The sequence below is a fragment of the Molothrus ater genome, chromosome 2, assembly GCF_012460135.2.
Source record: "Molothrus ater isolate BHLD 08-10-18 breed brown headed cowbird chromosome 2, BPBGC_Mater_1.1, whole genome shotgun sequence".
NCBI classification, from domain to species: domain Eukaryota; kingdom Metazoa; phylum Chordata; class Aves; order Passeriformes; family Icteridae; genus Molothrus; species Molothrus ater.
This window is the reverse complement of record NC_050479.2, coordinates 83,495,691-83,517,846: the sequence shown is the minus strand read 5'-3', so window position 1 is coordinate 83,517,846 and position 22,156 is coordinate 83,495,691. Positions and strand designations below refer to the sequence as shown.

General features: G+C 37.6%; 1 protein-coding gene across 1 annotated transcript in view; it reads left to right on the top strand.

Moving 5' to 3' along the window:
- The window catches only part of SYTL2 (synaptotagmin like 2), a 40,862-nt gene extending 20,261 nt beyond the window's left edge, over nt 1-20,601 (top strand). Inside the window, exons 5-19 of the mRNA XM_036384567.2 lie at nt 96-195; nt 1,224-2,105; nt 2,740-4,425; nt 7,975-8,076; nt 9,042-9,095; nt 10,710-10,757; nt 11,838-11,932; nt 13,416-13,535; nt 14,539-14,708; nt 15,311-15,413; nt 15,831-16,001; nt 16,347-16,425; nt 17,330-17,429; nt 18,195-18,400; nt 19,383-20,601. Coding sequence (XP_036240460.1) covers nt 96-195; nt 1,224-2,105; nt 2,740-4,425; nt 7,975-8,076; nt 9,042-9,095; nt 10,710-10,757; nt 11,838-11,932; nt 13,416-13,535; nt 14,539-14,708; nt 15,311-15,413; nt 15,831-16,001; nt 16,347-16,425; nt 17,330-17,429; nt 18,195-18,400; nt 19,383-19,528 — 4,062 coding nt within the window. The 3' untranslated portion in view covers nt 19,529-20,601. The remainder of the gene's footprint in view (nt 1-95; nt 196-1,223; nt 2,106-2,739; nt 4,426-7,974; nt 8,077-9,041; nt 9,096-10,709; nt 10,758-11,837; nt 11,933-13,415; nt 13,536-14,538; nt 14,709-15,310; nt 15,414-15,830; nt 16,002-16,346; nt 16,426-17,329; nt 17,430-18,194; nt 18,401-19,382) is intronic.
- The last annotated feature ends 1,555 nt before the right edge of the window (nt 20,602-22,156 follow it).

The following is a 22,156-nucleotide window of genomic DNA, read 5'->3' as shown; positions in this document are numbered from 1 at the left end:
GATGGGTTTGTGGGGAAGAGAAAAATCACTGCACTTGTGTTCTATTTTGTGATGTAAGAATTTGACTGCAATAGTAATGTTTGTTCCTTTTTTAGCAAAGGAGAAATCCCTTTAATTCCGCTGTATCAGATGATAATTTGAACAATGTGGAATCAGAAGACAGACCAGTCATTGTACCTCAGCTATCAAAGAAGGGTAAATGAACTTGCTTTGCAGATGACTGTGAATTTCCTGTAGGTTTATATGGAAATTATTTTTACTTCCATTTCTTCTTTCTGTAAGAGATCAAAACCTTTTTTGTCTTTAAGTATAGAGAGTTTTCAACTAGCTTATTTCAAACCTCATCTAAAGCATATGAATATACTCAGGAAATGGCTGTAGACATGAGTAAATGGATTTTGCTTCCTTTCTTTTACTCATAGTTTTAGTCAGTACTAAGCACTCCATCTGGGAGGGCTGCTTGTCCTGAATTGACAAGAGGACAGTGAAATTTCCTTGAATTTGGCATAACTGTCTTTATGACCTTTCAATCATTGCTGCTAATTGGCTTGACAGAAGCAACCTAGCTCTCTTTGGTCCGTACTTTTCTCCTTTGTTTCCTTAGTCCTGTTTATTATCCTCCCTTTCCAGCAGTATTTTCTGCAGGCAAGTTGATGAGTGATTATATATCACAATACAGACATTTGAAGTTGTAATTTAGAGTCTATATGGCTATTACTCTCCTATCTCTGTTGTAAAGCATGCTAACAGGAAAAGGAAAGATTTGCATAGTAGGAATACAAAACCTTTCATCTCCCTGCCAGGAGATTATTTCTGCATTTGCCTTGTTCCACATGACTGTGGAAATAGCCAGTTTCCATTTTTGTAGGTTGCTGTTTACATTCTGACACTGAAGAGGTGTATGTGTATTCAAAAGCTGCCCTTCCCTGCAAACTTTGTCCCTTGCAGGAATAATGCTGATAAAAAACTTGGTGTGCTCTATTTGGCATAATCAAATAGTTAGTGTTTGTAAAATAAGAAATAACTACAAGCTTTTAATTTGCTAAAAGTTTCTATTACACAAAAATGAAATCAACACCTATGTAAAATTACTGACTGTGTTTTTGCTGCAGTTTTTTTTAATAAACCAGTATAATCACTGCATTTCAGATCTGCACTGTCATATTTTTCTGTTTATACTGACAAATGTCACATAAACTCATGAGCTCTTCTATGTCTTACAGAAATTTGGTCACTCTCAGAAGACAGCCCACCTAAATCAAACTTACAAAAAGATGAAGCAGATAAACCTGAGAAGGCTTCTGTAGAACTTACTGATGAACCACAGAAGGAAATAGTTAAGCGTCCTGTCCCAAAAGCTAGGAAACTAATTCACAAAGCAGCAGATTCTGTATCTCAAAGAGAAGACCTTGTTCCCAAACCAGCCAAGCAGAGTGAGGGGGTAAATGGCATTGGTGCCCCACCCAGGGGCATTCTGAAGCGCAGCTCAAGCTCAAGTTCCACTGACTCAGAAGTTCGGGTCAGTCAGACCTTAGATGTTCAGAAAAAGAATGGTTTTGCTACTGCAACTATTTTTGAAGGGGAGGGTGAGAAGAATTCTCTTACAGAAGAAGTAGAAAACTCTGCACAAAATTCACTGGAAAAACTGAAACAAGTGAGGTTTTCATCTAGCTCAGGTAAAGGAAAACCTCTGCAAAGCCCACAGCTACACCATGGTAAAGAAAAAGGAGAGCATGAAATCTTAAAATATGACAAAAAAAAGAATAGTGAAAATTATGCCGTTCAATCAGATTCACTTGGGGATAAGCAAATTCCTGCTGCAAAGCCTTTGGGAACCTATTCATCAGCTTTAAAAATTAAAACAATAGATGGTTTACAAGAAGACACATCTGCATCCAGCCCTTGTGACAGTAACAGATCAGACTTCCCAGTTAATGAAAGCTTCCAGACAGATACAGTTACTCCCAAGAAACTTGAAACTCCACAGAAGACCTCCAGCAATATCCTGTCAAACAGCAATAATGAGCGGAGTGTTGATAAGACACATGAAAAAAAATCCAACCAAATCTTGAGCCATGAATCAGAGTCACACAAAAACTTTACTGGTAAGAGTCTAGTAGAAGTGAAGAATGGAATGAGATAGGATATAACACATATTCATTAATGTGGATCACTTGTAGCTAGCAATTAACAACTAGGAAACAGTAGTAGTAGGAAAGTGCTACTGCAAGAATGTGCTACTGCAGAATTAAATAATCAATGTTTTTTATATACTTTTATGATCTCCTACTGGTCATCGTATCAGAGCCAGTATAGGCACCTCTGTTGTGGATGGTATTTTAGTGTAGTGCTGTCAGTTGTCCTTGGGAGTAATTCATATGTGACTTAGGGATTCAGATGTGATTTAGGGACTATGGGACTAAACACAAATATGCTGGATTGTCATCCTCTGTGTGTGGGTCACACGCAGCCTTCCTTCAATGAAAGCATTTCCTTTAAGAATGGGTTTAACTCATCTTCTTGGCTTGTACCCTCAAAAGCAATGATTCCAGTAGGATGTCTCAGAGCAGAAATTTTCTTCACTCCATTGCCCATGGTATGGTTCTTTCCAAAATCACAGGGACAGAGAACTCTTTTCTCCACTAACAATTAAAAAAAAATTAATAATTTTCTAGGTAGACCAAAGATTTTTAGTCATGTATCTGATTCATAACTCTGATAAGTTTGTTTACATTGTAGATGGACATCAACTTGCTGCTGAAACAGAAGCACGTGAGACATCCAATACCAATTCTGCAAGTCTTCAACAAGGTAAGCCTGATCTTGTTGAGGAGAGAGATGCTAAAACCATTTTCAAGCCTGGCAAGCATGCTGATGAACTCATGAAAGTGGATGATGAATCTGTGTCAAAAGTTTTAGACTGGTTTAAAAGAAGTTCTAGTACTGAAGACGAGGAAGTTGTATCAACGAAGTCTCAAGGCAGGGAGCCCAGAGAGGAAGTGGATGTGTCAATCAGAACAGCAGTTCTTCCTACAGAGCACAGTGGGCCTGGCATGCATAGAAAAACAGAAGATACAGAAGAGAAACCATTTGGAAAGATTAAACAACAGAGCAGAATTTCATCTACATCCTTTACTTCAGAAAACATACAGCTGATAAAGGAGAGGGTGAAGCCTAAGACAGGGGAAGCAAATGAGAAGCAAAATGATAAATTGCTGACTGAATTTGATTGTACAAGAGTTGAAGAAAAAGAACATGATCAAGAAATCAAACAACAAAATAAAAAATCAAATCTCTTGGACCATCAAGGGCACAAGCTGCCAGCTCAGAAATGTGAATCGGAGAAGGCAATGCAAGAAAAAAGAAGAATAAGGGAGATCAGAGCATTCTGGGAAAGGGATAAAACTATCCCTAGTCATGGAGAGAAAGAAGTTAGTATCAATGCTGATGTGTCAGGTGGCCATGCTTTTACAGGTCTCAGAGAAAGTGACCAACTAAAACGATCTGCAGTGTATCTACCTAAGGCATTGCATGATCAGAGCAAGAATACATCAAGAAGTCCTGAACTAAGTTGTGCAAGCCAGGCTTCAAGAAACAGAAGTTACCATTCTTTTGAATCAGGACCACGCCATGCATTTGGAAAGCCAGAAGGGATGCTTCAATCTGATGAACTCCCAAAAGCCAGTAACTTGCATCCCAGAGCTGGTGTTACTTCAGCTTCCTCAAAAAGCAAAGATGAAGATGAGAAGGAAACTCTTAAATGGAAAGTTGCCTCTTCCCAACAGAAGCCCAGCTTTCAGGTTTTGTCTTTAAAAGAAAAGATGAATGAAAAGTCCAAGAATCAAATTTTAGATCCTTCACACTTCCAGAGTCTGAGGAACTTCTGGGATACTGGAGTTAAATTCCAGAGTAGCATTGACAGGGAAGATGATTCTTTGCCAAATAATACTAGATCAATAACCTGTGAAAGAAAATCAAATGAAGATAAAAAAGGCAGAGATAATGTGAGCAAGCAAGGGTTAATTCAACAACAAACCCAAACATCTGAGAGAGAAAAACCACAGAAACTAGATTCTGTGGTATGCAAAAAGTCTCTAGGATCTCCTATTCTAAAAGGTCTGAATGTGGCACACACAAGAAATATAGACTCTCTCCAGCTGGACAGACAACCAGTTATCTCAAAATCCCAGGAAAAGATGGGTCTTCCAGAGCAAGAAGTTAGAGAATGTACAGAAAAAAGCCTGGTTTCATCAAAAGATCATAATGTATCCTTGCAGCTCCAGACACCTGGTGATAAAGATGCTTTAAAGGACACAGTAGTAGGTGATAAACTATATTTACCTATAGAAAAAGGGGAAGACAAGACTACTCCTTTGGATAAAGAGGAAGTGGCAGAGACTGTGGATAAAGTTGTTCTACCTAAAGGTGAGCTTGATGTATTTAAATCATGTCTAAAGAAGCTAGAAAAGGAAGCCTCTGAGATGTCATGTAGCTTAAACCTCAAAGAAAACCTTTTAAAAGGGGCACTTTTTCAGTCAAATCAGTGCAACGTTTTTGACAGAACAGGGGACAACAGTCATGATATTTCTCCTATTGATCAAGGAGCAGAAATAGGCAAAAGTACAGGACAAGTGAATGTGTCATCAACAGATAAGCATGAGAACAGAAAAAGTCTCAGAAAACTGTTTAGGGAATTTGAACCTTTGTATTTACAATATCAGGTAGCAGACAAGGATAATACTCTTGAGGGCTCTCAGAGGCCTCAAGCTGGTTTGGAGAACCTTCTCAAAGAGACCCTTGTATCTCAACCTTCTGAATATAGAAGGGTGGAAATAAAAACATACAATGACTCAAATAGTCTATCACAAACTAACTGCAGTGTACAGTCAGCACACCAACAAGCTACTGGTCAGCCTGAAGAGGTCCATGAGCCCATAGAGAAGTCTGTAGCTGGATCCAAGGTCAATGGCTTGAGTTCTGCTCTAGAGAAGTTGATGAAGGAGGCTTCTGAAGCACCACCTTCTAAACCCAAACATGCTGACAGCACACCATGGGGGACTGCTGAGGTGCAAGTTAAAAGACAATGTATGAACATGGCGGAGAAGTGCTGCAGGAAATCAGTGAGACTGTAGAAAGGTCTGTTGCCCCATCCAAGGCCAGTGGCTTGAGTTCTGCTTTAGAGAGGATGCTGAAGGAGGCCTCTGAAGCACCACCTCCTAAACCCAAATGTGCTGACAGCAAAACACAGAGAAGTCTGGAAGTGGAAGCTAAAAGCACAACCTATGAGCATGGTGGAGAGGTACCTCAGGAAATCAGTGAGAATATAGGAAAGTCTGTTGCCCCATCCAAGGCCAGTGGCTTGAGTTCTGCTTTAGAGAGGATGCTGAAGGAGGCCTCTGAAACACCCTCTCCTAAGCCCAAATGTGCTGACAGCACAGTACAGGGGACTGCTGAGGTGAAAGCTATGAGCACAGACTATGGGCATGATGGAGAGCTGGTGCAGGGAGTCGGTGAGACCACAGAAAGATTTGCACTGTCCAACACTGAATATAGAGGGTCTGATGTTAATTTTCAGAATCTACCCAAAGAGGTCTCTGAAACATCAGCTTCTGTGCTGGAAAATATGGATAAGAAAATGCATGCTAAAATACAGAGCAGTGTAAGTATACATGTTCCATATCTACGAGACAGAGATCGCCCTCAAGAAATACAAGAAACAATAGAAAAAACTTCTGTTTCAAATATTGCAAAATTTGGTGAATTCAGTCGCTCTTTAGAAAAACTTCTTCAAGAAGCATCTGCCGTTTCATGTCCAATCTCCAAAGATTTATATCAGCAAGAAGAATTTGAGGATCATACATTTCCCTTAGAAAAAGAGACTCTATTTATGACAAGTTCACAGCCATACAACTCCCTAAGTAGCTATGATACACAAATGAAGATAGTTCTCAAAGAGGGAGCTCCAGAAAAATATGCCAAAGCCTCAGTTAATGATCTTACAGTAAGTGAAATTGAAGCTTCTTGTCTTAAAAGAGATGGAGCTACTAATAAAACAGGAGAGAGAAACATGATTCCAGTTGATCTTCATCCCCTGGAAGGCAAGACCAATACGATTGTAGTCAAACCATTTGAGATAAATGCAAAACAGATGAATGAAAGTACATTCTTGGAGGCTTCTGAGCAGAATTCAGAATTTCAAGCACTCACGAATTTCAGAAGAACAAGTACACCACTTAAAGATGAGAGCAATTCCCCCCAGCCGGAAGAAGCTCAGTTCTGCCTAATATCGCAGCATGAGGATAACAATGAAGAGGAAGGCAAGAACTTAAATTTGGGATCCAAGTTTTCAGATCAAAACTCTGATTCCCACTCTGGAACAGGAAGTTCAACTCGTGAGCTATCTGATTTCTAAATTTCACAATTCATTGTGCTGAGTTAAACATGGCTACAATTTTTTTTTATATCCAGCTTGAAATATGTTAATGGAAAGTCTGTGTGATACAGTCTTAATTGAGAAATTTGGATATTTGCTTGGGAGGGGTAGGAAGAACTAATTAAGCTGTTTGATTGGAAAGCATTTAACAGACACTACATTTGAGCAAGCCTTTTTTGGTAAGGATAGTTTAGCAGTACGAATCAATTCAGTCTTTGTGATTTATACTTTTCTTATCCCATGTGACATTGCCTTCAAATTAATACATTTATAACACTCAATCTAGTAATCTGTTCAAATATACTGAATTAAAAGAGGAAAAAAATATCAGTGGCTCACTGAGTTCATTCTTTAGTTTGACTGGCTAGTCTCTGAAGATAGATGCTTATCAGTGGAATATCTGGATATAAGGAAAATACCAATAATCTGTACTATTTCATTTAGCATTGCTGCCTGTTGCACTGAAAAATGGCCATATCAATGAAGACATCCATTTACTAGGATTCACATTCTTTGGTTGAATGGCAGTTCTAGTCAATCTATAGTGTATGATGGTCATCAAAGACCTTAAGGTAGAGGAGATAATTCAACCTTTTTAGTCTCATACTGAGAAACTGGGAGTATTTTCTTCTCCTGGAGAATCTGAGAAATATATGAAGTTCCCAGGGCCTGCCAACTTAGATCCAAGCCTGTTTGGAAAGTGGGTTTCCAAAGAGAGTCAGTGAAAACTCAAGATAAGTGAGGAAAAAATCAAATGTAATTTGGTTTCACCCATAATTACAGGCAGCAACACTGTGATTGCTTGGTGGAAGGGGAGGAAAGTGAGGTAGGGAGGAAGGAAAGTCAGATTTCTGAAAGAGCTAGGTCTGTCTTGATTCTACTTTTGAAGACAATTGCATAAGTTCAGGGTTCCAAATACATCCACAGCTCGTTTTTTGTGGGGTTTGTTTGCTTATTGGGGGGTTTTTTGGGTGCATGGGGGGAATTGGTGTTCGCTCTTTTGTGGTTTTGGTCAGTTGATTTTGTTTGGTTTTGGTTTTATTGGGTTTTTTTGGTTACTCAAGCATTGAAACAAGATTACATTCACTGTGGAAAAATTTACATAAAGTAAAAATTTGCACAAAGTAAAAAATCTAAAATTTTCTTTTGTGCTGATTCATGAAAAGATGGTTGCAAAATGGCTACAATATGAGTTTATCCTGTATTAATCTTAACCAATTGAGTGCAATAGTTTCCCCAAATGCTGTTATTAGTCAGTAAAGATAGACCTATACCTACACATGGCAAATCACTTGTCTATCAAATCACTTGTCAGACTTGTCTGTCTCTGCTGATGACTGGGGTGTTAGGGAGTGCAAATGCACACTTAAAATTAGATGTTTATTTTATTTTGAATTTATCTTGTATTTTCATTGAATGTTCACTGTCTTTGCTAACTGTCAAAATAGATTCTCATGAGAAACCTGTGGCTGGTTCTTCATTGACTTGCTTAAAGTGGCCTGCCTGTGTGTGCAGTGTTCATGTGTTTTGTCTCGTAACAGGTTCTGAAGAAGAATTAAACCCTGTTTTGATGGCTTTGAAAAGGAGTGCAGATAGGAAAAAGCCTTCCAAAAGTCTAGAGGACATTCCATCAGCCACCTCAAGTGAGCACAAAGCTTGTGTGTGTCTCCCATGACCCCCAGTTGGGTTTAAATGTGTTCACGCTGGTCTTCCATACAGCCCTGCCAAGTTGTGGCTTTGTTTTTGTTTCTCAATAAGCTATATGGAGGCTGTACTTTGGAACCAGATTCTTTTCTCATGTGGTTTAATTTTCAGTTCTTGGTGTTAATTTTGGAACAAAGCTGGTCTACGAAACAGACATCTTCCAGGAGTGCACTGTGTTGATCAGTGATTAACTGTTTCCTGGATAGTTTTTCAGTTGTGGAAGTATTGGCAATTACCTAAACCAGTAATAAGCAGCTACTGTCATTGCCTCCTGGTTGATGGCTTGGGTCAAATAAGTAGACAATGAAAGCATGAAAAACTCAGTTTAGTAATGGTTCACCTGTGTATTTCAGCAATAAATATATCAACCTCACTTTAAGAGAATACAGTGAGATAACATTATACTTAAAATGAATTCCCAGCTTCCCTCAGTAGCCTCCTTGGATTCCTTGGTTTTTTTTAAATTATAATTCCTGTCTCACTTCACCCTGCCCCTGAGTGTTTTCATGCTTATCTCATGTCTAATGGGGAAGACACTGACTGAACTTATGAATTTGTGAACTGAAGCATGGAGATGTAGATTTTTGAAAGATATTGGCATGTTAATATTCTAATACTACTTATGCTGCTGCTTGCTTCTAACCAGTTTCTAGGTTTTAGGTGCGCACTAACATTGTTGCAACAACATGCTGATAGAAACTATGTCACCATGAGACCTGACCACTGCTTGGATGTAGGCCTTGAGATAGAATGTCAAGTAAAAAGCCTCTTGAATTTAACCCTTCCCATGGCTCTGCTGGTTTGTCTGTGGTTTTGGTCCTCATTACTCTTAATTTTGTGATTATCACTGCCATCCATTTCATACTGAATAACAAAGTTTCTAACTGTTATTTTTCCTGAACAGATAAAGAAAAAATAAATAAACCAAAGGAAGAATTAGTTCTTAGTGCTGAAGATGGTAAATATCATTTGTGTCTGCATGGAAGTTCATTGCTGTTTTTAATGGCCTCTGTTTTCTAGTGAAGTTTTGGTTTTTTTTTTTTTGGGTTTTTTTTTTGTTGTTTTTTTTTTTGTTTGTTTTGTTTTGTTTTTTTGTTTTTGTTTTGTTTGTTTTGGTTTTTTTTGTAACCAAGAATAATATTGCGTTTTTAGATTTGGTTAACCTCAGCATGGCTGGAAAGCTTTTGTAGAATTCTGTTGTGGTGTTTATTCTTAAGGAATCTATTTATGTCCTCCTGTATCTGTAGAAACTGTGCCACTTATCAATATAATCTTTTGGCCTTCAGTCATTCAGTCTATGAGTTACTGAAATCATAGGGAGCTTTGAACACAAGCTCAATTGAAAGAAATTGGCCTCAGTAAATATTCAGCTTGTCTGTTTATCCATTGCATTGTAAAATCCAAGATGACTTTTGCTAGTGCAAGACATCTTTCAGAATACCTCAGCTGGAAAGGAACCTCTCTTAATATCCCTGCCTTAGTCCTATAAAGTAGCATTATTCTAAGCAATAGTTGAACTTCTAGATCAGCTGCTACTGATATCATCAGTCCATTAGTGCATTATAGATGCCTTATAGTTAATTTTTTCTATACACCTTTAGAAATTCCAAATCTAATAAAAATAAAAAGCAAACCTGCTCCAAGAACATGTCAAAATAAACAGAATTGAAAACCATCAAATAATATTGAATATAGTGGAATATAGCACTATTCTTTATTTACTGCATTGGAGCACTACAGTTTTAAAAGAACAGTTGTGTGCAGTTGTATTTTTTATTTCATGATTTAGATGCTTTAAAGCATTGTGCATGCCAATGCCTATAGTAGCAATAGGATAATCATAGCATATTAGAATACCTAGAACACCCAGTAAAGTAACAGGAATTAAGCACCATCCTGCACTCTGCTTTCAACTGGAGACCCCTACTGAAAGCCTGTTTTGGCATTCAGTGCGAATGTGTAGAAACTAACCTGAAAAGAGCAGGAGGAATTTGATTTTAATTTTATAAGATTGAAGTTATGAAAAAATGACACAGAGTCAAATTGACGGCTGGACAGGCAGAATAAGGCAAGTTCTCTTGAAAAGACTGTCCTTTTGGAACAGCAAAAAGATTGAATTTTTAGCTTGTACACTTATATTACACTCATATTTTGTCATGATCTAGCTCCTCAAAGGAGAACAGCAATGCAAAACACAGAAACAGAATCATAGAATTGTTTAGGTTGGAGAAAACCTTTAGGATCATCAAATGCAACCTTTGAGCCAGCATAGGCAAATTCACCAGTGAGCCATGTCCCTAGTTCTGAATTTATGTTTGCATAAACAGAAGGCTCCATGATACACCAAAATCAAACAGACCTAATGCCCATACAGGCCTAATACCTAAACCACTACTAACCATTGGAAGGAAAAAAAAACCCCACAATGTTAATGTGGTCTGGGGAAGTTAAAAAAAACCAAAAAGCAAAGCCACCAAAAAACCAGAAAAATCCCACATATAAAGTATACTGGTGCTATTTATGACCTCACAAAACTGTGCTGCTGAATGACTGTTAATACTGCACTGAGCAGGTCCGAAACCTGATCAGCATCAAGAGAGGACTGAAAATGCAGCAGAAAGTGAGTAGTAGGATTCTTCCAGCAGATACTGGAGAGACTTTTCCTCTGACAGCTGAACTAATACATTAACAATACTTTTTCATTTAACAAGTTACACATCTGGGCTAGATACTTGCTCTGAGTACTGCATCTAATTGCATACTGACAATAACTGATCTGTTGAGCACTGGTTGAGCTTTGACATCAAAAGCTTTGCAAAAGTTTTACTCACCTTGCAAACAATCCCACTGTGTGCAGTGTTTCATTTTATGCAATAAATATGTGCTCCTGTAGGTGGCTGTTTGTTGCCAAATCATTTTCTATCACATCATATTGATGCATCTCACAATGTGTTTCCAGTTCATCTTTGTGTATTATTAAATAAAAGAGGGGCTAAGCATGAAAAATTCTGAGGATCACAAGCTTACTGCAAACTGGATTTTTGCAAGCCTAGCTTGTGCAATTAGGTTTTGTACAGTGAAAGAGCACAGAAGTGAGCTGCAGTAGAGGTATGCAAATATGGAAGAGGGAGAGTGCAAAAAAGTGCATCATTAATAAGATATGTATCTTATAATTAAGTAGGAATACTGGCAACTTCGTTGGTCAGGTCTAGAATTTGCTTGATTTACACAGATTTGCCTATTGCAGTTAAATAGACTGAGTAAATAGAACAACGTTTGGTTTCTTACTAAGAATATTATGATAATTCTAATGTCAGTGATAATATTGTTAGTGCACAAGGGTGCTTACTCTTGTTTTAGGAAGAAAATCTAGACATTAATCTGCAATGATTTCCTCATCACTTTTGATAAGGATTTGCTTGTAGCACCCAGGCTACCTCATATCAAGCAACATTTCTGGTCCTGTCAAAGTTTGTTGGTCACTGATATAGACAATGGCAAAGTAGATTATTCTTCTTATTATAGCTTCTCTGAGTCCTCTGGCGGGGGAGGTGGGGGAGAAACCCCTTGCATCCAAGCTGTTGTGCATGTGCATGTTTTTCATCCAAAGTGGTTTGCTCCTAACTGTGTCCTGTTGTGGAATCTCACTGTTCTGATGTACAAACATGTTTTTGAAGCCTTTTGTATTACTGCTTTTCAGTTTCCACAGTGACTTCACAGCCTGATAAACCATTTTCCAACCCTGAAAAACTCAAAGGACTGAGCAAGTCGGTACCATCATTCTTACAGGAAGAGGTAAGCTCCAGCTCTGAAATGTTATAGTTTCAGGTACCCTGACCATTAACTCTGTGCAAGTAAAATTTCAGAACTCTATCAGAGGAATCACAGAATGGTTTGGTTTGGAAGGGACCTTAAAAGACTATCCAGTTCCAACCTCCCTGTCATGGGCAGGGACACCTTCCACTAGAGCAGGTTGCTCAGGGTTCCATCCAACCTGGCCTTGAACACTTACACAACTTCTATGGGCAACCTGTGCCAGTGCCTCACCATCCTTACAGTGGAAAAATTTCTTCCTGGTATCTTATGTAAACCTATCATCAGTTAGTTTAAAGCCAATTCCCCCTGGTATAATCACCATATATCCCTGTAGGAGGACTTATAATTTTTCTGTCTTTCAAAGAGTTTGTGTAACCAAACTGATTATTCACACTGCTTAAGTGTTACTTCACTCTCTGGATTTATTTTGTGCAGTCCCAAACAGCACTCTCCAAAGCAATTTTCTCTCAAGAAGCTTTGCCCTTGGTAGGCTGGACATTATTCAGTCCTTATCGTTGACCTCTGAACAGAGAAAAAATTCTGGTCTGCTTTTACTTAACAGAATAGACATAACCAGATTTTAAAGCAAATTGAAATGGTCTTTATATGCTAAATGTTTATTTATATAAATAACTATTTCTTAATATGTGTGGAAACTGTTGTTTACTAACCTTGTATCTGTTATGAGACAATCTATGACATCAGTTCAAAACTGTTTGAAGGAGTGGGGAGACCTTGTAAATTGTTCCCGAGTGGAATACAACAGGAAGATGAAGTTGTCCATAACAGCTTGCATAGGAAGGCACATGTGGGAAGGGGATCAATTCTTTAGTGCAGAAGTAGCATTGAGAAAGAATGGGGTTGTGAGTACATAACCTGATAATGACCAAGGAAACAAAAGCTGCAATTCCCTCATGGAAAAGCTAAGCCCTACTTCCCTCCCACAAGAAAGACTTTGCAAAATCCATTTGCTGTATCCAGTGCTGTTCTCTGAATGTTACCTTGTGGTCAGCTGCCCTTAAGAGAGAGTCACAGAGCTGACAGCATTTACTATATAACAGAAAAGACTGCTAAAAGAACTGAGCATTATCAATTGCATAGGTTATACATGAGACAGTGACATGGAGAAGTTGAGTTAAATTGTTCCAATAAACTTAATTTTGTAATTTTTCTTTGCTACTTGAGATTTAAAACAGACAAACAAACAAACACCCAAATCTAGTTGCATCGCTGCTTAAAATAATTATCTGTGTGGGGTGTTCATCAGAAAAAACTCCCTTTCAACTTTAAATGCATGACCTAATTCTAGAAATATTATTCATGTTGCACTACAAGGGAATTTAAATTCAGACTTCCACTGAGTCTCAACCTGCATTAAAATTCTGTTTGTTTGTTTGTTTTTTAATTTTCCTTGTGACTATAAAGAACGTACACAGACTTTCTTTCTGTGATGTTTTTGTAGAGTGATGACAGAGAGACAGATACAACATCAGAAAGCAGTTATTCCTTTGGCAGAATCAAGAAGAGTCCCAGCTCTCTAACCAATCTTAGCAGCTCTTCTGGCATGGCCTCCTTATCCTCTGTATGTAAACCAAAGCATTATTTTAAAGGCACTTTGCTTTTGCTAATTTCTCCAATATTGTTTTGGCTCTTTTCTTATTCATTGTAGCTTTCTTTCCTTGCCATCTCTGTCTCCTTCTTTCCACTTCTGTTTTATGAGCATAACATAATTCCTTGCATGGAATTGCCTGAAGCAAGTAAAGTAAAATTAAATAGATTTCATTTTTTTTTTCTAGGTAATATATTGCAGCTTGTTCAGAGCTCTGAACAAAGATATGGATTTTACCCTTAGAGCTTACATTTGTATCTGAAAATGAGGAACAATTCATATAGAACAAAAATTTAGAAAGGGAGAAAGGGGAGAAAGATAAATCAAAGCAGGAGATATTATTGATATTATCAGGAGTGTAGTTGAGTCAACTAGCTAACCAAAAGTCATTGGTTTATGTGGACTTTGAATAAGAAAAACAGAATTTTGAGGGAAGGATGTTGAGATAAAATATATATATATATACACACACATCTTCTTCTCTGGATTTAGTATTTAATTTTCAGTGTTTTATTTAGTTGCATTTACATACATAATTCAGCAATATAGACTATCTATTCATTTTTTTTGTTATTATTTTAAGAAGGTCTGTTGTCCTGAACTCTTAGGCTCTGCTTGCTGCAAGGAAGATCAGCTGAGTAGATTTAGAAGTAATATTTCAAGGATCTGAGCACAGGCAATCTTCATATCTACAGCATCCTATAATTTAATTTCTTCTATCTCAATGCAGTAAACCCATTCAAATTTTTTTGGTAAGAATCCTGGCCAAACACCTTTGATTTCCAAATATCTTTCTTTCATTGATCTGCTTGCTGAGAAGCTTGTATAACAGTGTCCATTACATTTTATTGTTACATCTAAAGACATGCAGTTGATTTCTTTACTGTCTGTATCCTGAGCACAATTTCTACCCTGATCCTGAAGTACCTGGTGAAATGCAATACCTGGAAAATATTTCTCCTCTTGTACACTGCAGGTGAGTGGCAGCCTAATGAGCATCTACAGTGCAGACTTTGGCAATGTGGATGTGAAGGGGAACATTCAGTTTGCCATTGATTATGTGGAGCAGCTGAACGAGCTCCACATCTTTATTTGCCAGTGTAAAGACCTGGCAGTGGCAGATGTTAAGCGACAGCGTTCAGACCCGTAAGTACAGAGAATACATTTCTATTCTAATGGAATTTTGTCTTTTAATGTGGAAATGAAAACTGCCGGGGTTTTCCAGTCTCTTTAACCTGCTGGAGTAAAGCACCCAAGAAATAGATGAAGAGGCTATAATGCGCTTTGTGGGGCTTTTTTTCACTCTGGTTGAGTATAGAAGTGCCCTTATAAATTGGTGTGTATATATATTAACACAGATCATTAAAACTTTTAAGAATATTAAATTATCTTTTTAAATGCCACTTTTCAGATGGTAAATACCACTTTGATATGTTTTCAGTAGGATTAGCACCTATAAATATGACATTTGGGCCTGCTACAGGGATATATTCTGTATTTTCATGTGCTGAGGAGACATTTCAACATATTTTCCCCTGGAGAAGGATATTATAAGAAAGTGATGTTTTATACATCACCACTGCTGTTGAAATTCTTAAATATACAAGCTGAATAACATAATGTCTACTCAAGTGGATTTCTTTTACTTTGTGAGCAAATACTTGTGTATTTTGGAAGATGGAGAGGGTCTGGATTTTTTTAGGTTTTGGGTTTTTTTAATTCTTCTAACAATTCTGTCCAAATTTTAGGTATGTAAAGACCTACCTGCTTCCAGAGAAATACAGACTGGGCAAACGGAAGACATCTATCAAAAAGAAAACTTTTAATCCAGTCTATAATGAAATACTGCGGGTATTTATCAAACTACTACTGGATATAATATAGTGTATGTGTGACGTGTGAGGAACCTCAGCTTTTGGGCACGTTGCACTCAAAAGGGTCATTAGATGAGAGGGATTGCTCTGCAGAGCTGACTGTGTGCTTCCATTGATACATTAACTCTGCAGTTGTCTCTGGATCCAGCATTAAGAACACTGGTGGTTTTATACTTCTTGTAAGCAAACATGAGCCATGTATGAGCTTAAGATGACAGAAATAAAAAGGAAATAGTTGGGTTTTATTGTGATTTTTTTGCTTTCTGAAATGCAGAAGTGGGCAGGTATGGATGAATAAACACAGACTTTTTTTTCTAACAGTATCGCTTTCTGACACAGCATAGGTAAAAATTCAGCTTGTTTTAATTTTTTTTTCCTTACTTCTTCCTGGCAGTATAAAATTGAGAAGGAGCTCCTAAAGAATCAAAGCCTCAATATCTCCGTCTGGCACAATGATACCTTTGGTAGGAATAGCTTCCTTGGTGAAGTAGAGTTGGATTTAGGAGCTTGGGACTGGAATGATCCATCCAGTAAGCAGATCAACTGGTTTCCTCTAAAGCCAAGGGTAGGTTGGCTGTTTTGCATTTTCTGCTGTGTAAGTGCAAAACCAAGTCATTATTTGGGCTTGGTTTTGTGGGTTCTGTGCTGATTATAATCATAAATACTTATACACTGGTAAACAGAAATACAGTTCTGAGATGTCTTGTAGTCTAGCTAGCTTTTACAGTAGGAGAAACTTTCTCACAGTCTAAGGAGTAGGAATTTCAAAGTATTTCTCATTGTCATATTGCTGCAACAGAAATCTGAAGGCACCTGTTAACCAAATATGTAGTAAACCTTCTGAGGATATGGAGCAAGTGCAGCACCATTTTAATGTCAAATGTTTGGTTTAATTTTCTTTTCATTTCAGACTTCAGCAATAACTCTTAATCTAGAAAACAGAGGGGAGATGAAACTAGCCCTCCAGTATGTCCCACATCCAATTGGAGGTAAGCATTGCCGCTTTGCTGGTTCATCAAGGCTTTGGTGGTTTTGTCCTTTTTTTTTTTGTTTTAATTTAAATAAAAACAAACCTTGTTTAATGTTTGTTATTCACTTCAGACAGCTTCTTTCACCATGAAAGTTTTCTGTTTTCTTCCTAGAGGAGTAAGTCACTCTTATTGTGAATGCAGTTAAGAACCCCAAAGACTATTTTGAGATCTTTTGTTGTTTAATGTTACTAAAGAAGAGATTACCTCATTGTCATAATCTAAGGTTTGTAATGCAATATATACGTGTAACAAAATTCTGTTTTCCCAATAATTTTAGAGATTATAAATCATCAGGCAGATGCTCTGATGTGCTAAGCAATGACAACACACAGAATTTCAAGCAATACTAGGTGTAGGAAGTAGCAGCAAGTATTTAGAAAGCAGAAATTTATAGCAGTCTGATCAGTTTGGTTTAATCTTGTCTGGGAACAGATAGTGGACCAATCTGAGAGTGAAGCCAGGTCAGGTCTTTAATCCAGACAGACAGTAAGAACCAAATACATTAAGAGCATAAAAGAGTTTATTTGAAAGTACAAGAAACAATAAATGCTAACATCACATAGACTGATGACAAGCTGATCTTCTTATCTAGGAGTCTTGGGAAGAGAAGACCAGTGGCTTGTGTTTACTTGGTTGTAACAGAAGAAAAGTCATTGTAGGAAGGCAGACATGATGGGATCTTGCAGTACTTTGATGGGATGAAAGTTTCAACTTCCAGAGTACAGAGAGCAATGTTGAATTAAGATGTGAGATAACAAGTCCAGAGTCACCTCTGCAAATGGGCAAGAACTGCTGCATCAGACAAAATACCTTTAAAAGCCATCTGCTTAAGCAGATGTTTTGTTTGTTTGGTTTTTTACAGGAAAGAAGACTCTATCTACTGGTGAGGTGCACATCTGGGTGAAGGAATGCCATAACCTCCCTCCTCTGAGAGGCAATAGGCTCAACTCTTTTATTAAATGGTAGGAATTGTGGTCAAAGTCGTCAAACATGGTGGTCTAATAATGCTACCATTGCACTCATTGTATTTTCTTTTTCTACATTCATATTAGAAGAACACTGAATTGCTTTCTGATTCTCCTTTATTGTAGTACAAATTGTCCTGCATAGTTTACAGCTTCCAGATGCTAAGCATGTATCACCAAGTAAAGCTTACTGGGAGAGCTTTCTGTGTCGTTATCATACTTTGGTTTTGTCTCTCAATCACTTGGTGGAAGGAATAGTCAAACTGTTCTGGCTTTTATTCACCTTTAAGCAAAGCATGTTTTTGCAAAACATGGTTTAGCTTAGCAAATTTTGGGAGGAGACAGAAGCGTGAAATAGTGTAATAGTGTGAATACATAGTTGGATTTCTTCCCCCTTCCTTTCCACATACATAGTAAAAATATGAAGAGACAAGAATAACAAGCTGGTTGGGGAAATCTCTGGTGGCAACAAAATGTTTCAGTGTCATCAGTGATAACACAGCAAATAAACTCACTTGTGCCTCTTCCCCACCTGACTTGCCCTTCCATCCTCTCAGGCTCAAGGGTGGATACCTGCTGCCAGTATTTCCTGTAAGGAAATATGAGAGTATCACCCTTCACTCCATCTCTGCAAAGCACTGTTATCTTCAGTCCTGTTTTACCATGCAAAACACAGTTAATCAGAAGTTTTTGCCTTTTCAGTATGTTTAATGCAGGCTGTGCTGTGTAAGTGCAAACTGACAGTGCTTTTTCTCTCTGAAGTACCATTCTTCCAGACACCAGCAGAAAAAGTCGCCAGAAAACAAGGACAGTTACAAAAACTACAAACCCGGTATTCAACCACACCATGGTCTATGATGGCTTTAGACCAGAAGATTTGAAAGAAGCCTGCATAGAACTCACAGTCTGGGATCACAACAAACTAGCAAACCACTTTCTGGGAGGCCTCCGGATAGGCCTTGGAACAGGTACTGGACAATCACCACGTTAATACCTAATTTACACAGTAGTCTTTTATATTTTTTTCCCTATTCCATTTCTTCTCTTTCAGTCTTTCTTTTCTCTTGAACAGTTTTGTTCAGTAACGCACCTATTCTTCAGAACAGATCCTGAAATATAAATAATAGTCAAGTTAGGAGGGTTAGGATGACTGACAAGGAGAAATATTAGAAACAAACCTTTGTCTGGCCATACATTGTATTTGGTACTGTTTAAAGTACAAGATTAAGGTATTCCTGCACCTGAAATCTGATGATGTCTTGCAAGCTTACTCATGCAAAAACATAGTGTAAAGACAGCAGTGGGTGGAAATAAAAGGATAGATGAGGAATGCAGGATAAGATTGGAAGATACTGAATTATAAATGCAAATAAGTTTTTAGCATAAGGGCAAAATAAGATGTGCAAATATAGCAACAGGAAAACGCAAAAATGCAACAATTCTTCTATTTGTCCCTTTCATTCTGCTCCCTGATCTAAGGGGAGCATGTGTTTGGAGTCTTCTCAAGAAATGCAATGTACAAGCTACTCTTCACAAATTAATTTCTTGCATGGCTCACCAGAATAACGTAAATTACAAATTAGAATAATAAATCTTAATTTGAATTTTAGAGGACCCAAGGTTGCATTTCAGTACAAAATCAGTACCCTGTTTTATTGTTAAGTCTTCTCAGATGTATGGGCAATTGGCATCTTTCTCCTTGGGATTGTAACAAAAAGACCAAGAATAAAAAGGAAAAAATCTGGACAAAGATGACAAAATTTGTGTGAAACTGTTGTTAATTGTATTTGACATAATTGCTCAAGAGTAAAAATGTAGAACTGGATCTCCAAACCACTTGGTCAGCTACCTAAGGAGGTGCAACCATTTTAGAGCAGGCAAATTTGATTGCCTGTGCTTAACTCTGCAGCATATTAAGCATTTTTTCTCTTCAAACTGACATTTTTCTAGGCAAAAGCTATGGAACTATGGTAGATTGGATGGATTCTACTTCAGATGAAACTGCCCTTTGGGAGAAGATGATGAACTCTCCAAACACTTGGATAGAAGATACACTACCTCTCAGGATGCTTATGGTTGCCAAATTGACTAAATAAGGTGGACTTTTATTTGTTAGTGTCAAAAAGAGACCTTGGGAATTAAATTGAAAGCATGGGGGTGGAACTTGGAAGAGGAACACAGTAGTAGCTTTTTTGACAGCTTCTGCTCTGTTACTGTTCTGGTTTTGTGCTGTCAGATGTCACTTTGTATTTCAAACATCTGCTTACAGATTGTTACGTAAATTGTAGGGATTTTAAAATTTCTTATTCACTGAAAAAAACTTCAAGAAAGAAGGTGCTTACAGAACCCAGTGTTAGAGGTAGCTGTGATACCTGGATGACTGTGTTGTCTAACTGAAGCATTTCTGATCCCTTAAATGATCCCAATAACCAGCAGAAATATAAGAGCATGTCAACTGTTTCTGTACATTGCTTGGCTTGTTCTTGAAGCCTTACTGATAAGACAGCAGCATTAGTGTTAAAGCTCATTGGTATGTATTTGTATCCTCAGTATGCCATGTTAGATCTCACCAGCATGGAATATGGGCATGAAGAATTTAGTTTTTTGTAAGCTCCACTAGTTGTAATTGTACATTTCTAGGACATGAAAGTTACTTCCCCAATGAAAGAAGTGTGGCATGAAGTGGTACTGTTGATGTCCTGTTCTACAAGGTGCAGAGGACTTAGTTCCAATGTACTGTAAAAAATCAGGGTTGTAAAAGGTTTGCTTATATATGTGTTAATCATCTTGTTAGCATACAATACTTAGTCTTAAGTGCTGAAGATGTGAAGGTGAAACTTTTTTTATTCCAGTGCTACTCAAAAGGATTTAAATGTGCCAATTTTAGTGATGACAAGAATGTTGGGTATTTATTCTTCAAAGTGCACTTGTTTGTACCTGTATCCATTAGTTTGGGTTTTTTTGCAAGAACTGAACTCACCTGTGCTTCAGCGCCACCGTTAGGAGACTGGGAGGACTGTGGTGGGCTTTGCTTAGTTTTGAGGCATAGGAAATAAGACGGGAGTTTTAACTTGTAGAAATGCATGCTACTGGTAGATAAATACATAAAATACAAAATATATTCCTTTTGTTTTCTTTTTTTAAATAAATGCAGCCTATTTAAATTAAATAGGAATTCAGTTTTTATTAAATTCTAGTGGTTTATGTTAGCCATTCAGCACGCAATATAACAAAATGCAGACAGAAAACATTTTTGAAAATAAATGCACAATTATTTACTCCAGATAAGTCTAAAAGCTGCTGAAATCTTTCACTTCAGTTAGAGTAGAGGGAGAAGGGAGCTCTTCACACTTCTAATGCAATTGCTTGATTTAATAATAGAAATTTAAATGCTACTTGGTATATATTATACACTATAAATGGAAAAAAAGGAAAGATGCTCTTCAACCTTCCAGGGAACCCACTTTCTCTCTCATCAGCCAGGCAGTCTGTGAGTCTACAAGTGTCAAAAGCAGTTTGCCAGTCTTTGATATCTTCCTGCTTCAGGTGTTTTGTATGAGATTGGTAACTGCTACAGCTTCCACTCTGCCAGATATATACAAACCACTTTTTGACTAGGGGACACATGTACATGACACTTCAGAACAGTGTCTTTTTACCAAAATGGTACAGCTGCTGCTTTGATTCTATATTCTTGAAGAGTCACTCCAGATAGGATGGTGATTCTGAAAAAGAAGAGGCACCTAATTTATTTGTATTTGCTCCTTACATGAATAAATTTTTCATCTGAAAATATAGGTTGCTGTGAACATCACCTACAGTTTCACAGAATTAATGGTTGTGTTGCAGTTTTATCTCCTGTGAAGCTCAAATACATTGTGAAGTCAAATCAGCTTTAGGCTCAATTGTAGAGATGTGGTCTTAAGGCTCCACATTTGCAGGACCTGCCTGTGTTTTGCCTCCAAATTTGCAGGACCCTCAAAGCCAGCAACTGACTCAGAAGTCACTATTGAAGGGCTGCTCAATAGTGGGCCACAAGTGTCATGTAATCTGCTGTCTTCTATACCAAATTTTTATACCTAAACTTCACTGCTATGAAAATAAAATGTTTATTTTGTGACAGTGACAATCTCTTTGTCTTCTGATCAAGTAGAAGACATTCTGTGTCTTGCTATTCTTTTAGTCCTCCTAGAGACTGACACAGGATTTTTCTGGTATCTCAAAAGACTCTCTGTATCACCTCACTAATAGACCAAACCTCAAATTTTGAAAAGCTACCTGAACATGAATGCAAGATTTACTTGCATATTGCACTTGTAATTAACTAGTTTGATTAACTAATGACATAGGTACTCATCTAGGTTAACCAAGAAACTGAGACAAGTAACAAAAACTGTCCCCTAAGTACAAAACTTCCTCCCCAGATTTTAAATACCTTTCATCGTGTACAGGATCCCTAACTTCAGTAGTATGATAATATGCTGACAGAGAAATGTGAGTTGGGAAGTTGATTAAGACAAAAAGTTTCAAGAAACTACTTACTTTGTTCTCAAGGCAAAGGGAAAGCCTTTAGTCATCCATAACCAAAATTTTAAAGGTGCATAATTAGCTACTCATTAAAGGGCAGTTTGCTAAATTAATAGCTATGCTTTGTCATAAAGGTGAACTGGAATTAAGAATCAAAGCAGCCACACTCCTAAAATATCTTTATGTATTCATTCTTG